The sequence below is a fragment of the Paramormyrops kingsleyae genome, chromosome 23 (genome assembly GCF_048594095.1).
Source record: "Paramormyrops kingsleyae isolate MSU_618 chromosome 23, PKINGS_0.4, whole genome shotgun sequence".
Taxonomy (NCBI): Eukaryota; Metazoa; Chordata; class Actinopteri; order Osteoglossiformes; family Mormyridae; genus Paramormyrops; species Paramormyrops kingsleyae.
Genome location: NC_132819.1, coordinates 10,568,559 through 10,585,067, shown reverse-complemented (window position 1 = coordinate 10,585,067; position 16,509 = coordinate 10,568,559). Strand labels below are relative to the sequence as shown.

The window sequence follows — 16,509 nt, the reverse complement described above, 5'->3', positions numbered from 1 at the left end:
TGAGGGACAAGGGATTATAGGGGTAATTCTTCTACAGTATAGAAACTGAAAAGGCTGTCCATAAAATCCCACCAGTATGTATTTCACCGACTTTTCAGAAATGTCGGCATTTCTTTACTAATATACAGACACACCTAATGAGACTTGTCACACATAAAGCACGTTTCCTGTCCACATTGTCTTTAAATCCCAAATCGCAATTCCAAGGTCACAGCATTACGGCGTAGAGCGCAGAGCTCAGCTGTGCCAGAGCCATCGTTGGGCCTGGTGCTGTCTGATAGAATCAACGAGAATAAGACAGGAAAAGAGAAGCCAAGGGCAAGCACGCTCTGATCTTCATCATCTCCAGCTCACGTTAGTCCTCATCCATTCATCAATCAATTATATTCTCCTCATCTGAGATATCCAGCAGACTAGGAACACTGGGTAACTTAAAGCACTCATGAATAATGCATTATGGATACCTTGATAATGCATTATAATGCATTTATAAAGCATTACACATTTAATATGCATTATAAATACCTTGATAATGCATTATAATGGTTTATACTGACCATTATAATGCATTATGAAGGCATTTAATAAATTATTTAATTTAATTTACTGAATAATTTATCATTTTAATAATAATCATTAAAACTCGTAAAACACGTTGCTTGCAAAAAGTGTTTGCTTGAGCCAGTTGAAGGTATAGTATAGGTGCACATACAGTATGTGTGTACACATGACCAGGATGGTACCGCCTCATTTTGAGCCAGCAGAAACCCTGATCTGTACTGGTAATGTAGCCACTGGTCAGGATAAATGGAGCTGGATTGGGACGCTGTTCCTGCAAACAGTACGCATAATTCAGTTTCTGTTCAAGTATTGACCAGCCTCCAAAAACAGTACCGTTAGGACAAGGAACTGTGGAAGGGGAACTAAGAAGTAAGAATGAAACACTTTTGCATTTATTTGCTTTTCTGAGTGCTTTCTAGCTATTCAAATTATGTTTCCTTTGCCAATTATCCTTTCAATAATGAAGATATGTGCTTTCCCTGGGAATTCAGCTCAAATGGTACACTGCAGCAGTTTAATTGTATACCTCCAGGCAAAAACCCCAGGAAATCTCCAATCTAAATGGCAGAAATAAATCAGCATTATTAGGCACCCAGTTGAAAACAGGCCAAGATGAAGACTTTCCATCACCAGAGACTGCACTGGGTGCAGTTGCTGCTAGAGATACACCGATACCGATATTCGGATCGGTATCGACGCCGATCCAGACCTATTTGACAGATCGGGTATCGGCCATGCGTGACCGATCCACGTCCTATACTTACTTATTTAGTTTTTGGCAATCAATCGCACGATTCCCATTTTACATGTGTTTTTTGCGACATTCAAATCGAACGCTATCGCTGCCCCCCAGTCTTTTTTTCTAGTGGGTGTGAGTACAGTGACTTCTGCCTGCTGTGACGTCATGCGCATACCCTTCGTAGTACGAGGAGCGTAAGATAAGACGTGACGAATCTGGGAGAATTATACGATTTTAACAGAAACCAGTAGCACAGCGATTTGCAATCTATGTAAAATAAAGTTTTGAAGTGTGAATAGCGTTTAATGGACAATCCCATTTAACAAAGCGCACGCAACTGCGAGACAAAACAAAGCAATGGATGATTTGGGAGTCGCTAACTTAATTGGACTGTTTTGCGAATTCGCTGCAGCTTGTGATACAAGAGGGGCTGCCATCGCAACCAAAGTTTAACTGAGCAGACGCCAATGGGAGAAAAAGTCTGTTAAAATTTTAAACATTCGCTTGCTTTGAAGATATTCATATTGAACTGCAAATGCCTCAAAAACGCTTAAAACAAACGAGGTGGAACAGTACATTATGTATGTTTGTAGTAGCCTAATTAAATATTTTTTGTCATACATTTTTTCCATCTGTATTTACTAGCTTAAAAAATATATATATATAAAGTATAACAAAGTAAAAAGAGCTCTTGTATCGGAATCTGTATCGGTAGTTGTGTATCGGAATTGGATCGGAACAGAAAAAATGTGGATCGGAACAGAAAAAATGTGGATCGCCCATCTCTAGTTGCTCCTTCTGCCCTTTAGGTGGCTTACTCTCCCCATCGTCACAGCAAGGCCATGCTGACCCATGCCCTCCATAAGGCCACTTAAAATTAATAAATTGTTTTACATGACTCAAACTTCTAAAATATTGGTGAGTAGGGGATTTTATATTTTATATTTTTAGCGAAAAGACGATCGGCAACAGAGATATACTAAAACTAGAAAATTAAACTTTAATTTGTCAGTATCTCAACATTTTAAACTCTCAACAGTTCAAACAATTACAAGAAAAGAGAAACCTTCAAAACAAATGCCTAGTCTAAGTGTTTAATGGTCTTGCCACAGAATGGCCCAATAAAAGCGTCCTCCTGACAATAGCAAAACAACAGCACTTCCATTGTTTCAAACAATAGAAGTGCTGTTGTTTGACCTCAATGAGGGTCACTATTATTGGACCACCCTACAAGAGACTACTTGCTCACAGTGCACAGGATATCAGGATTTGGCACATTGACGATCTCTGACAGTTTTTGAGGTGAAAAAAACGGATTTTTTGAAAAATATAAAATATTAAAAAAATCGAGGCGGCACCAAAAAATTGAGGCGGGCGGCCATGTAAAACAATTTATTAATTTTAAGTGGCCTAATGAGCAGTCCCAAACAAAGTACCAGCAGGCAGTAGGCATGAAAACACTCATAACACAGTAACACAGCTCCGTTTCTATACTTCACAATAATAGCTGCTTAGTGGTATAGAAACTGAACCAACAGAGCAGAAGGCTTGGGCTTTAAATCCCAGGCCAAGTCATGCTGTGACAGTCCTATCTGCCCTGCAAGAAAAAAGGTATGTCCTGTCACTGGACCCTCCAACTGTATAAATATTTAAACTGGTAAACTGTAAGCTGAACTGCTTCGGATAAAAGTATTTGCTTCGCAAACATAATGCAATAAAGATCCTATACCCACCTATTCCTGGGAACTGAAAAATAATTCAGAAAACATTGTTTTCACTGACTGACAGCATACAGCAGGTCGACATGGCACAGGACAATAGGATGCAATAGCTTGTAAGCCAGGGAGCGCTGACCTCACCCCCAAACCGCACCCCCTCACATACTGACAGATACACAAACCACAGACACACACACATACCCAATGTAGCGCTGAGCCCACCCCCAAACTGCACCCCCTCACATACGGACACAGAGACACACACATACCCAAAGATAAAACACACACAATGATAAGGACAAGCCCGTGAAAAAGCAGAGGTGCACTCTAAACAAAGGTGAAGAATCTCCCCAGCATCATGATTTCTCTGCTTCTGTGCAGTGACTGCAGGGCCTGCAATTCAGAAACTTAATCACTGCCTCATCGATACATCAAGTTCTGCCCCTTCCCTGCAGTGGAGCCAGCACTGCTCCTGTCCTCAGCCCATCCTCCGTCTCTCTGGGTTAGAACCAGCTTTGGAACCTTGCCCGTGTTAAATGGAGCAGGGTGGCAGCAGAGTGACATCATACCATCACTGAACTACGTGGATCACATCTTCAGCCGCTCTCTGTGGTGCGGTACCCTGCAGAAGAGGCTGGATCAGTGCCCAAAAGGCTTCACCCCTCTGCACAGGGTTTGATCGAGGGAATAAAGTCCATCTGCAGTCGATCTCAGGGTGCTTAGGGCCTTAAGCACTGACAGAAGGATTATTACCCATGCAACCTTAAACTAAGCCAACATAAACAATACAGAATGAACCTCTGCAAACAGACAATGAAAAAATGGTAAGCTGTGTAAGCAATCTCAGATAAGGGTCAATGAAAAATGCCAAGCACACAAATAGGCTTTAACGGTCTTGTCTACCAAACACAGACAGGGTGTGAAATACAACTAGAACCAACTCTTGAGGGAACTTGAACATTTCTCTCATGGACAGATGTGAGGACAGATGGAACCTGTGGATAAGGTAGAGTGTATCCTGGCCCTCCGCACATGCCAGGAAGCAAGCAGCCCCCTGCTGCCTGGGCCTTTCCAGCAGCACAGGAAGGAACTGCCTGTGAACCTGTACACACCTACAGGCAAAACAGCACAGGAAGGTACTGCCTGTGAACCTGTACACACCTACAGGCAAAACAGCACAGGAAGGAACTGCCTGTGAACCTGTACACACCTACAGGCAAAACAGCACAGGAAGGAACTGCCTGTGAACCTGTACACACCTACAGGCAAAACAGCACAGGAAGGAACTGCCTGTGAACCTGTACACACCTACAGGCAAAACAGCACAGGAAGGAACTGGCTGTGAACCTGTACACACCTACAGCTAAAGCAGCACAGGAAGGAACTTCCACATGCCTACAGCCAAAACAGCACAGGAAGGTACTCTCTGTGAACCTGTACACACCTACAGCTAAAGCAGCACAGGAAGGAACTTCCACATGCCTACAGCCAAAGCAGCACAGGAAGGTACTCTCTGTGAACCTGTACACACCTACAGCTAAAGCAGCACAGGAAGGAACTTCCACATGCCTACAGCCAAAACAGCACAGGAAGGTGCAGCCTGTGTACTTGCACACGCCTACAGCCAAAGCAGCACAGGAAGGTACTGCCTGTGCACCTGCACATGTCCACAACCCATGTGCTGCTCAGGGGGGACACCTGTACATGTAAGTATGTGAGAAAGGACTGACACAAGGAGCTATAAACTGGACGTCGTTGTGACGATGACCTTTACAGAACGTTCTGCAGAGAAGGTGTGTCAGCTGGAGCTCTCATCTGCCCACCGGCGGAGCCATTCAAAGGCATGCCTCTTGGATTCACTCAATTACTCGCATCACTGTTTTCTCATCCATCACTGCAGACAGCGTCCCAGCCGTGAAGCAGACAGCCTGTGCTGCAGATACTACCAGTGCACATCAGTCCTGTCACTTCACTGGTGTTCCCACAAATACAGGACAAAGCGAGGAGTGCTCAGATGGGTGAAGCCCTGCTGCAACTGACAAGAGAGCATCCTCCGCCACATACTGTATAACTACACTAACCCTAACCCTAACCCCAACCTTCACCCTACGCTGCCGAACACGGACACTGGTTAAACTCCTGTATCATTTAATATTTATATTCTGAACAAGAACTCTATCTTTCGTATGTGATATTTCCTACTAGTGAACATGAGATTATATGACATATAGTCTTGTGAGCTGCTTGTGAGCTAAACAGCCAGTTTGCATACCTTGACACCGCTAGCAATTCCCCCACCCTGATTTAGTGTTGACATCTTTTAAGAATGTGCCATAATTTTGTTCAGCAGGGTTTCTGGCACTCAGCTATCTCTATCCTTACATGACCAAAATATGCCAATGAGATATTTATCCTTTCCCTCAGTTCCCAAGAGAGCCTCAGACTCAAGTCACCCTTCACCTGCTCACAGAAACACCCACCCCAATGCACACATAACCCATAACGCATAGCTAATAACGCATAATGCATAACCCATAACGCTCAGCTAACGCATAATGCAAAAACCCATAACTCATAGCTAATAACGTATAATGCATAACCCATAATGCACAGCTACTAATGCATAATGCATAACCCATAACTCATAGCTAAAAACGTATAATGCATGGCCCATAAGTCATAGCTAATAACGCATAACGCATAGCTAATAACGCATAGTGCATAAACAATAACATATACCTAATAACGTATAATGCATAACCCATAATGCATAGCAAACTCATAACGCATAATGCATAACACAAAATGCATAGCTAAAACTCATATTGCATAACCCATAACCCCCAACTAATAATACATAACACATTACAAATAACCTACAACAAATACCCCATAACTGATAACCCATAACCTATAAACCACAGCCCATATCAGATAATGCATAACCCATAACTAACGACAAATAACCCATAAAGAATAGTTCCTAGCTAATGTAAACACTGTGCTGGAAACTCAAAAGTAATCCTAAAACTGGTTTTTGATTTTCAATTTTATGGAAGCATTAATCAATGAACTTTTCTGAAAGGCTGACATAGTAACTTTCCGCCAGGGTGGCTAATTGGTTTCTGATTCCCTTTGACAAATTTACATTAATGCTCCTTGTGACAGGTTGCCTGTAAAGCTTGTGCAAGCTATAGTAAAGAGAACTGAGTGCAAGCAATATTTATTAATACTGAACATGCACTATACAACGTGAAACAGATTTTTGGAAAGATTATTTCCCAAGAAGGTCACAAGAGAGTCATAACGCACTATTATATATTATACATATAATTTTTTGTTTATTCTCAGAAATAGACTTAGTTTAGACATGGGGTAAGATAAAAAAAAAATCAATCACATGAGATTCAACAAATGACCTTATTTGGTTAAGTGGCACGCAAAATTTTATGAAATTTCAGAAAGGTTTTTGAAGATGTCTGTCAACACAATGAATTATACAATATTTCACTGCAGAGATGACACCAGAGATAATTTACTAAAGGAGAATTAGAATGGACAGAAATTATGCAAAAAGGGCAAAAAACTGAAAAGGATGGTGTGCTTGGAAAGAGTCATCTGGAGGATCTGTGACTGAGGTCTGCTAACCCCTTATGTGTGTGTATCAGAAACATCTGGAGGATCTGTAACTGAGGTCTGCTAACCCCTTACGTGTGTGTCAGAAACATCTGGAGTATCTGTAACTGAGGTCTGCTAACCCCTTACGTGTGTGTCAGAAACATCTGGAGGATCAGTGACTGAGGTCTGCTAACCCCTTACGTGTGTGTGTCAGAAACATCTGGAGGATCAGTGACTGAGGTCTGCTAACCCCTTACGTGTGTGTGTCAGAAACATCTGGAGGATCAGTGACTGAGGTCTGCTAACCCCTTACGTGTGTGTGTCAGAAACATCTGGAGTATCTGTGACTGAGGTCTGCTAACCCCTTACGTGTGTGTGTCAGAAACATCTGGAGGATCAGTGACTGAGGTCTGCTAACCCCTTACGTGTGTGTATCAGAAACATCTGGAGGATCTGTGACTGAGGTCTGCTAACCCCTTACGTGTGTGTGTCAGAAACATCTGGAGGATCTGTGACTGAGGTCTGCTAACCCCTTACGTTTGTGTATCAGAAACATCTGGAGGATCAGTGACTGAGGTCTGCTAACCCCTTACGTGTGTGTGTGTCAGAAACATCTGGAGGATCTGTGACTGAGGTCTGCTAACCCCTTTCGTGTGTGTGTCAGAAACATCTGGAGGATCTGTCACTGAGGTCTGCTAACCCCTTACGTGTGTGTGTCAGAAACATCTGGAGGATCTGTGACTGAAGTCTGCTAACCCCTTACGTGTTTGTATCAGAAACATCTGGAGTATCTGTGACTGAGGTCTGCTAACCCCTTACGTGTGTGTCAGAAATATCTGGCTGACATTCGGCACTGATTCTGCAGTACTATCCCTGCTGCTGACTTAGAACACGTGTTTTGTATAGTTTAAAGAACCTGTCCATGCAGCATCTTTAGAAATCCCTCTAGTTTTTTACTTATTTTATAGAACATATCAAACAATTATGTTTTCAGTTGTACTTTCAAAGGCCAGTAAAACAGGCCACCTTGGGGTCTTGTTTTTTTAACAAGTTGTCTCTGGACTCATTTTCAGGATCTGTCTCTTCCTGTAATGGCAGAATGAGGCAATTTTACTCCAGCTGGCAGCCTTTCAAACGGACTCAGCGGGTCACGGTAATGATGGGTCTCGTATGCATGGGCCAGTCTCCTCGGCTGCTCCACGGCCAATTACTTTAGAGAGATGCTCACTGCATAATCTGCTGCAGAATTCTCCACACGCTGTCAGCTCCAGCTTAATTGGCTTCGCGTGCTCTGCTGCAAATTCAGTACTGGAACAAAGTTTTCAGCCCATGCTTCTCTGTTTCCTTTCACTTTCTGCAGTTCACTGGCCTTCCTGACCTTGGATTATTCATGAAAATTGTGCATGTTTCGAATGGCATGCTGATTTAGCCGCTCGCTAACGCCTCAGGACCTGTCACAATCATATTGCTGGGAGACAAATCCTGAGGAGGCCTCACTTACCCCAACCCACACCTTGCAGACAGGACTCCCTCATTCTTCATCCTCCCCAATACATGTCTCCTGTCCAGTAACTCCCTATGTGAAACCCTATGTATGTAAAGACGCCTTGAGATTTTTGGAATCACCTCTGCACCCGCTGTGTGGCCTGGCCTGGTCATACTGATGGGGTTTCTGCTCCCACTCCAGTCAGACAAAAAATGTAAAAACGTCGCTGAACACTGGTGAGAGAGTGGTTCTGGGTCTCAGGAGTGCCCCCATACAGTGCGCAGGCAGTGGGCACTCACTGCATATTTCAGGATATTTCATACCACTGTGCAGGGAGCAAAATATCTGTAGTTCAAAGTGTTTCCAGTTTTTCCCTGCAGCTGAACTTTTGTTATTCTCAGCGTAATGTTCCTCGTCCTGCAGTGTGCGGGCCCCTCCCTGTCATCCGTGCTCGTCTAGCGCTCACACTCCTCCTCTAAATGATTCAGATTTCAAGGTGCTTAGCTCTGCTATTTTTGTTTTCCATCTTCATCTGTTCTTTTTTGTTTCTTCTATTTTTTAAGCCCTTCCCATTACAGCTCATCTCATACTTGACAACTTCCAGCCCGAATGCCTGTATGTTCTCAGATATGCTCTGGCAAACTTTCGTTTTTTTTTGTTTTTCTGTAACAAACTGGGATGCAAAAAGGAGGCAGCGTTGCTCTGAGGGACCTTCCGGCGACTGGCGGTGGGGGGAAGTGATGGAAGAGCAGCCAATTAGCCGCTGGGAGGACTGGCAGGCCTGGGGACAGGCAGCACATCCGGTGTGACATCGCTGTGTCCTCCACCCACTCTCAGTGAATGTCAGCGGCAGGTGAGGCACACAGGCACCATGGAGATCAGAGGCCCGGAGAAACAGCAGAGCGCTGGCGAGCTAGCGTGGCCGTTTGGATCGGAATGACACACACTACCCAAAAATACATACATAGCAAAAACTTACTCTAGCGTGATGGTTGTGAACTTAGTCCTGTTTCTCTAAAGCTGCCATTTCAAGTCATGGATTAGATAATCAGTCATAAGAATATAAGCATAAAAAAAGGCATAAACAGATGCACGGTGTGATTAATCAGACACTGAAGACTGTGTAGGTCCTGCAGGCACATGCCTTTCTCCTTGGCAAATATGCTTTGATCTGAACCACATACAGTCCACTCCACTGATGCTGGCCAGTTACTGGCTGTATTTTTGACACCGGCAAGCCCAAACTGCTTGGAGGAAATCGAGTTCCAAGCACATCGTGTTCCCAAGGAGAAAAAGGCTGATTTAAGGTGAATGTTAAACCGCATTTGGGGCACAGTGTGGTCTGCTTAGTCTGTATACCCACTAAAGCTGCCATCTTGCCATTTAATGGATAATTACATAATGGCATAATGACATAATTATTATCATAGTGGTTAACAGTGGAGACAGCCAGGCAAATTAAATGACCCAAAACAAACAAGGTATTAGACTGGCAATCACAGAAATTGTTGTTAAAAAAAATGGACAATAGACCAGTACTCCTTAAGTACTAATTTGACACCGTATGTTAGCATGGTTACTGAGGGCTGTCGACTGAAGCAAAATGTCACCATAATCAGGAGCTGCATGAGAACTGGATGCTGGCCTGCCTGTTTGAAGAGCGTTTCTACCTGTCCGCAGTGAATCCTGACTTGCACTGCAGTACAGTGACCTGCGTGTGCCCAAGTTCTGCTAACTATAAGTGGCTACTGACAAAGATATAGTATTCATGCAGAGTTATTGTAATAGCGGTCCATCTGGAACACAGCATTCAGATTACATCAGCCTTTCTGCGCCCGTTATCATATCATGCAAGGCCATTGTATGCAAATATTCCACCTGGTTGCACTACCTACACGTACTTAGCTGTGAATTTTGGGAGGAGGTGCTATTATTAAAACCAGCCCAGGATACTGGCCAGGATTCTTAGCCAAATGTGCAATAATAAAGTATAAAGCCCAATCATTGTTCTCTGTTTCGAAAAATATACTTCCAGGGGGAGCTCCAGTCATCATCCTGGTATTAAATGTTTTATGTCTGTAATCTATAGCCCTTAATGTTCTATGCTCGTACAGCTGTCTTTATGTAAATTAAATACCCAGTAGCTTTTAATGGAGGAAATCCCTAGAAATAGGCTGGTTAGGCCACTTTTCTTTAAGATAACTGCAATCATCATAGCTCTGTTTGCCTTTAAGAGTGTTTATTGCTCCTTCTTACCTGATACTAATCTATTCCTGTGGCTCTGCTTTTGTTTTCACCACTTTACAATTAATGCCTTATTTCTGATCGTACCTACACACACAGACAAACAGACACAGACACACACACATCTATGGGGAAAACCCTAATCCCAGCACGATGACCCTAACCCCTACCCAGCCCTAACCTAGACCATAAGTAACCAAATAAAATACTAGTCTTTTAGCATTTTTAGTTTTTTGATTGCAGTCACCGATTTTCATAAAATTATTCTTAATGGGACCGGAAAAATGGTCCCCACAACATCAAAATAACAGGTTTTTATCACAGGAATGGGGGTTAGGCACAGGAAAAAAGGGTTACCAGCACAGGAAAGGGGGTTAGCCACGAGAAGAAGGGCTACCAGCATAGGAATGGGGGTTAGCCATAGGAGGAAGGGTTTCTAGCACAGGAGTGGGGGTTAGGCACAGGAGGAAGGTATACTGTACCCGCACAGGAATGGGGGTTAGCCACAAGAAGAAGGGCTACCAGCATAGGAATGGGGGTTAGCCACAGGAGGAAGGGCTACCAGCATAGGAATGGGGGTTAGCCACAGGAGGAAGGGTTTCTAGCACAGGAGTGGGGGTTAGGCACAGGAGGAAGGTATACTGTACCCGCACAGGAATGGGGGTTAGCCACAAGAAGAAGGGCTACCAGCATAGGAATGGGGGTTAGCCACAGGAGGAAGGGCTACCAGCATAGGAATGGGGGTTAGCCACAGGGGGAAGGGCTACCAGCATAGGAATGGGGGTTAACCACAAAAGTAGCAAAGGTTTAGCTAGATCTAAAGTACTATACTAAGTCATAGGCTGTCAAAGAAAATGTTGAAAGCTGTTTATCTGGATAGTAAGTGTATATTTGCTCAGAGAAAAAATAATATAACATTATAACACTGGAATAGAGCAAATAAACAGTAACACAATAAAATATATGGAGTATAAGAGCACTGCTTCGGTGCTCCAACCTCTCCACTGGGGCACCTCAGCCATGTATTTGTTAAATTTCACCACCAGCTCACTTAGGCTTAATTAATTAATACGGTATATAACTCAATGAGGTATGGATTAGCTAAACAAGATTTGTTAGTGCTCAAGTCACAAAATACATGGGTGTATTGGATGGTTGTTGCAAGTATTGGGATGATTTTAGGGCAGGTTTTGAAATGCCTAAGCTAACACTCTTTGACAGATATAATAGTTCTTCACCGACATTAAGATCATTTAAACATCATTTTCTTTGTCTGCCTATGACTTTTGCATGGTGCTGTATGTGACCTAGCCAAGGTATGGCAAGTTTATTTAAACAGCACATTTTCAAACACAGAGATCATCCAAAGTGTTCTACACAAAATAAGTTCAAGTAATAGGAATCATACATAGCCAGTGTGTGGGAGCCACTGAAAGGGTTGTGCCTCTAGTCAAAGAAGACGAAGGATCTCCACCCTGACATCTCACCCACAGGCTCACCCACAGGCTGCACGTCAGTCATTCCTCATCTTTCTGCATTTTTTTAGGCAAGTGCCTCTGAACTGACAACCGATGCTGAGGAACAGACTAAAGTAATTCACATGGGATTTATGTTGTTATCTTTCACAGGTTGTGCCGCTTATTCACAGGAACTTAACATTATTATGATTCTAACCTTGAATGAACTCAGCATGAACAAAGCAAAATCTAACCATTTAAAAAAATCTAAATCAGGAGATTTGGCAGATAAAAGCAGACCAGAACTAAAGACCAACACACTGCTGGAAGGAGCAGCATGCAATGTAGACAAAGCAAGAGTCACACAACAGGACATATACAACTGTTTGCATTATGCAATTCCACACAGACATACAGCAATGTGCACATAAGAAATGGTCAGTATGGCCTGACAAATCCAATAGCTTGCTCCATGCTGTTTAGCCGAGAAAATACCACAGAGCTGTTCTGATGCTCTCATCTGATCCATAGTAGTAATCCATAGACACACGATTCACCCTGCTCTTCCATTACCATGAAGAACCTGGACTGAGTCATTAATGATAAGGTGGTACTTCAGCAGATATAACAGTGTGTTGCACGACAAGACTTCTTAAAATGACTGGATGCCATAGCATGACTCCCATGGTGTCAATATACCTTCAAATTAAAAAGCAGTACAGAACACGGCGCACAAATATGAGCTACTTATAAAGTACATCACTTTGGGCAAAAGCGGCTGCTATATAATTAAATGTAAGCTTAAAAGCAGACTAAACAGCCCATTCCTTGGACTTACATCAATGAGAAAGCACTGAAATTTATGTTAAATAGAAATAAATGACTGAATTTGTGCATCCCTGTATTATTTTGCTTTTGTAATACTTACTGAAAATTGGTGTATTCAAGAGGAACATTTGTACTGGAGAGCAAAGTATTGGTACCATGCAAAATGCTCTCCTGTAAGACTCATGTGGAGTGTATAATGACAGCCAGCTACATAATTAAATCTGACTTCAAAACAGATGATGACAACAGAAACACGACTCTTAATGGTATTGGTGCAGCTTGGAGATGGACAAAGAAGATCTGTCCAACAAGAATGCATCCCCCAGCGAGCTCAGCTCCAAAGAAGCAGCTATGTGAAGCATGCAGCGTTAAGGGAAGAACCCTGAAAATGACAGGAAGGTGCTGAGAACTACCTCAGGAATAAGGGAATCTGGGGGTGCAGCTCCTGATGAATCACTTGTGGCAGCAAATTTCTCCTTAATTATTCTAGCACCCAAACTCCTGAGATCTGTACACCATCTCATGCTAATCTCCTTCCTTACTACCTAAATAGAATACTAGCAATGTGCACATAAGAAATGGTCAGTATGGCCTGACAAATCCAATAGCTTGCTCCATGCTGTTTAGCCGAGAAAATACCACAGAGCTGTTCTGATGCTCTCATCTGATCCATAGTAGTAATCCATAGACACACGATTCACCCTGCTCTTCCATTACCATGAAGAACCTGTCTAGCATAGACACAAAGGCCAAGACAGAAAAACCCCTGGGTTACTGTCTAGCTGAGAGTGCAGATTCACTCGTCCAGTGTGATCATTCCCAAGGTGTATTAGATGGACAGTCTCACCAGGCAGGAGGTCTGGGTCTTCCTGAGGCCAGCTGTAGGTCCGGACTAACTGCCAGTCGAAGTCGTCATCATTCCCCTGCTGGCATTCATCTAGGCTGTTGTTCGAGTCTTCATCAAACTTGCAGCCGGCTATGGGTACAAACACACAAAACCCATCAAATTCCCATTATATGATAGGGTTGCGTATCAGAAAGAATCTTGCATATCATGATGCAAGGGTTAGAATGAAATATATCGCGATACTATAGCAAGGAGATATATTGCTAATTTTAAAATCTCATTTTGGGAAAACTGTCATAGTACAAAGAACACACCACCATATGCATACAATCTGAGTTTAAAAAAGTTCTAATGGTTCTAATGGTCAGAAGAGTGGGATCTGAATTTGTATTTATCACAAGTCCCTGTGACATCATAGCACTACTTTCGTGCACTTTGAGCAAAGTATTATACATTTGCCAATATCAGAAGAAAAAAAAATAAATAAAGTGCTTGCAGGATACATGGTACAATTTTGCAAATAGCATGTCTGTTGTCGGTCTCTTTGGTGCCTTTTTATTGTGGAACCCAAAATGAGCCCCCACATTCAGCCATCTGTGGTAACGGGGTATATACAGAAATCCAGAGGTTAAATTTAACACTTTTTAATACCTTTTTTAATACTTTCTCAATATTTTTTAAAACCCGCACGGCATTGAGTTGCAACCGTTTTTAAACAAGTTTCAAACTGATTTAAAGATTTATAATGTTACACAATTTTGGCCTGTACTACAGAATTTAAATAGGGAACATGGGTCAACAGAATAAATTTAGTGACTGTGATTTTGAAAACATCTTGCATTTAACTTCTTCAGTCACAAGTCCATATCTTTATCCACTAGGCTATTCATGGCAAGTGCCTTAATTATTTGGCTTTTTCTTCAATGAGTTTGTCGATTTGGAGCAGTTGACTAACTGCTCTCATCCATGCATTCCTGATTTATGAGTTGTGCATCGCATATGCGACCAGAGAGCGCTAACCCCCATCCAGGCGATATTTATGGGTTTTTTTTGCAAACCGATCAGTAACCCTCTCGATATTTTCCTGCTACCGGCCTTAGCCAGTCCTTAAACGCCGGGTCCTCTAACCACTTGCGTGCAAATTTGCACTTACCCATGATGACTATGAAAAAAATCAAAATCTAAAATTTAATACCTCGTAAATTTGCGTGTAATACCTTTTAATACTTTTTAATGGCTTTAATTTTTGCTTATGTGATTTACTACCTTTTAATACTTTTTAAAACCCAGCGGACACCCTGGGTAACCTTACTAGTCAGCTTGGTTTGCTAATACTAACACTATTTCCTATCTCAGAGAAGATAAGATGAGATAAGATAAGGTGTTTAGCTTAAGAGCACAGGCTGGTCCTTTTAACAGCTGCAGTGTTTTCAGCAGAAACGGTCCAGTCTGGTGTCACTGCCAGCATGGGCCTCACTGAATGCATGAATCAGAGTCCATGAAGCTAATGGCACTGGCTACTTTAAGCGGACAAGCGGCTGCATCAGCAGAAAAATTTAGGCAGCACCTAGTTAACACTTCCAGGTGAGGTGCTCAAGTTACACTCTGCCTCGCGCTTTCTGTGAAGGGTTCACTCGCCGATTTTAGTGCTACAGCAAAGCGAATAGTTCCTCAGTGGAACAGAACACTTTATTCATTCTTTGTGAATTATACTGCTAATTATAAAAAAAATCACTGGGAAGTCTCAGCTCCAGTTGTCTTTATCTGCGTTTTTTGATGTATTTTTGACGTGTCATACACTAGCATGAAAAGTGTTTTATTATTATGTTCACAGTTAGTATTGTATGAGTGGCCATGCTTTCATTTCTCGGAGAGGGAATACATATGGTTTTGTGACTGGCCTGCCACCGCAGGCACTCTCTCATTAGCAGTAACTCAAGAAGTATTTCACTTATCATTTTCAAACTTTGGAGACACAGTGGCCACAAAGGGAGGGGGAAGGGTGACTGCAGAAAATATTTGTAAATGTAATCATTCAAAAAATATTTGATGGAGTGCCAGTTCACAGAAACACTATATGGATGAAGATCTACCCTGATTTCATTTTGAGACAAACTGCCCAAAAACTGAAATAGCAGCACTAGGTGGCAGCAAAGGAAGGAAAGAGCATGAATTCTTGTATTTCATGGATCTTTTTCAAACTTCCAATGAATATTTAATAAAGATTTTTTGGTGAGGTGGAGCGAATGTGTAGAGCAGTGGTTTTCAACCTGTGGGCCGCGGCCCCCTAGTGGGCCGCGACGGTATTGCAGGGGGGCCGCCAATTATTATTAATAGAAATTGTAATATTGTTAATATAATAAAAAATGTCTAGTCAAAATCAAATAAATCATAATTTGATATATAATTAAATAAATTACCAGTTTATTCAATAAAGACAATTAACAGCCTTGCTTCCGAGTACTTAGTTAACCCGACACAAAAAGCGGGATCGTTTAAATTCTTTTGCAGTGGGCCGCGGAAACATATGTGTTTGGCTGTGTGGGCCGTGAGTTAAAAAAGGTTGGGAACCACTGGTGTAGAGGGACCTGGGGGAGCTGAGTAGAGTAAAAATTAGGTGGGGGGGTGACAGGGAATAGGCTCCAGGTGCCAGTTGTTCCAACAGCATCCAGTTATTTATCGATAATTAGCAAAAAACTGCAACCCTGAACTCTGACCCTTCACCTCTGACTCCTTTATCGTGGAAATCAATAATACAAACATCAAATGTACGTGTATGTATTACTCTTGCATACTTTCCATATACAAAGTTTAGCTTTATACACAAATAGCAGCCTTTAAGACTGTTTCACACCAAACACGACACACAAAAAACTACACAAATCTGTGAAACATCCACACGCGAATATGACAGATCAACACCAAACACAATGCGTAATTTCCGCAGAAGACTAAGGAAAAAAGCCGCATACTGAAAGAAAATGTCAACTAGCGAGAAGCACTAGTAGCAG

The 16,509-nt window shown here is 42.3% G+C and overlaps 1 protein-coding gene across 9 annotated transcripts in view; it reads right to left on the bottom strand.

The window, feature by feature from the left end:
• The window catches only part of LOC111839739 (receptor-type tyrosine-protein phosphatase U-like), a 79,862-nt gene that overhangs the window by 45,221 nt on the left and 18,132 nt on the right, over window positions 1-16,509 (bottom strand). For all 9 annotated transcript variants that reach the window (XR_011984914.1, XR_011984915.1, XM_072705504.1 and 6 more), the window contains exon 2: window positions 13,499-13,627. Coding sequence is in view for 6 of the 9 variants with exons in the window: in XM_072705504.1 (XP_072561605.1) it covers window positions 13,499-13,627 (129 nt within the window). In the remaining 3 variants the exon portion in view is untranslated. The remainder of the gene's footprint in view (window positions 1-13,498; window positions 13,628-16,509) is intronic.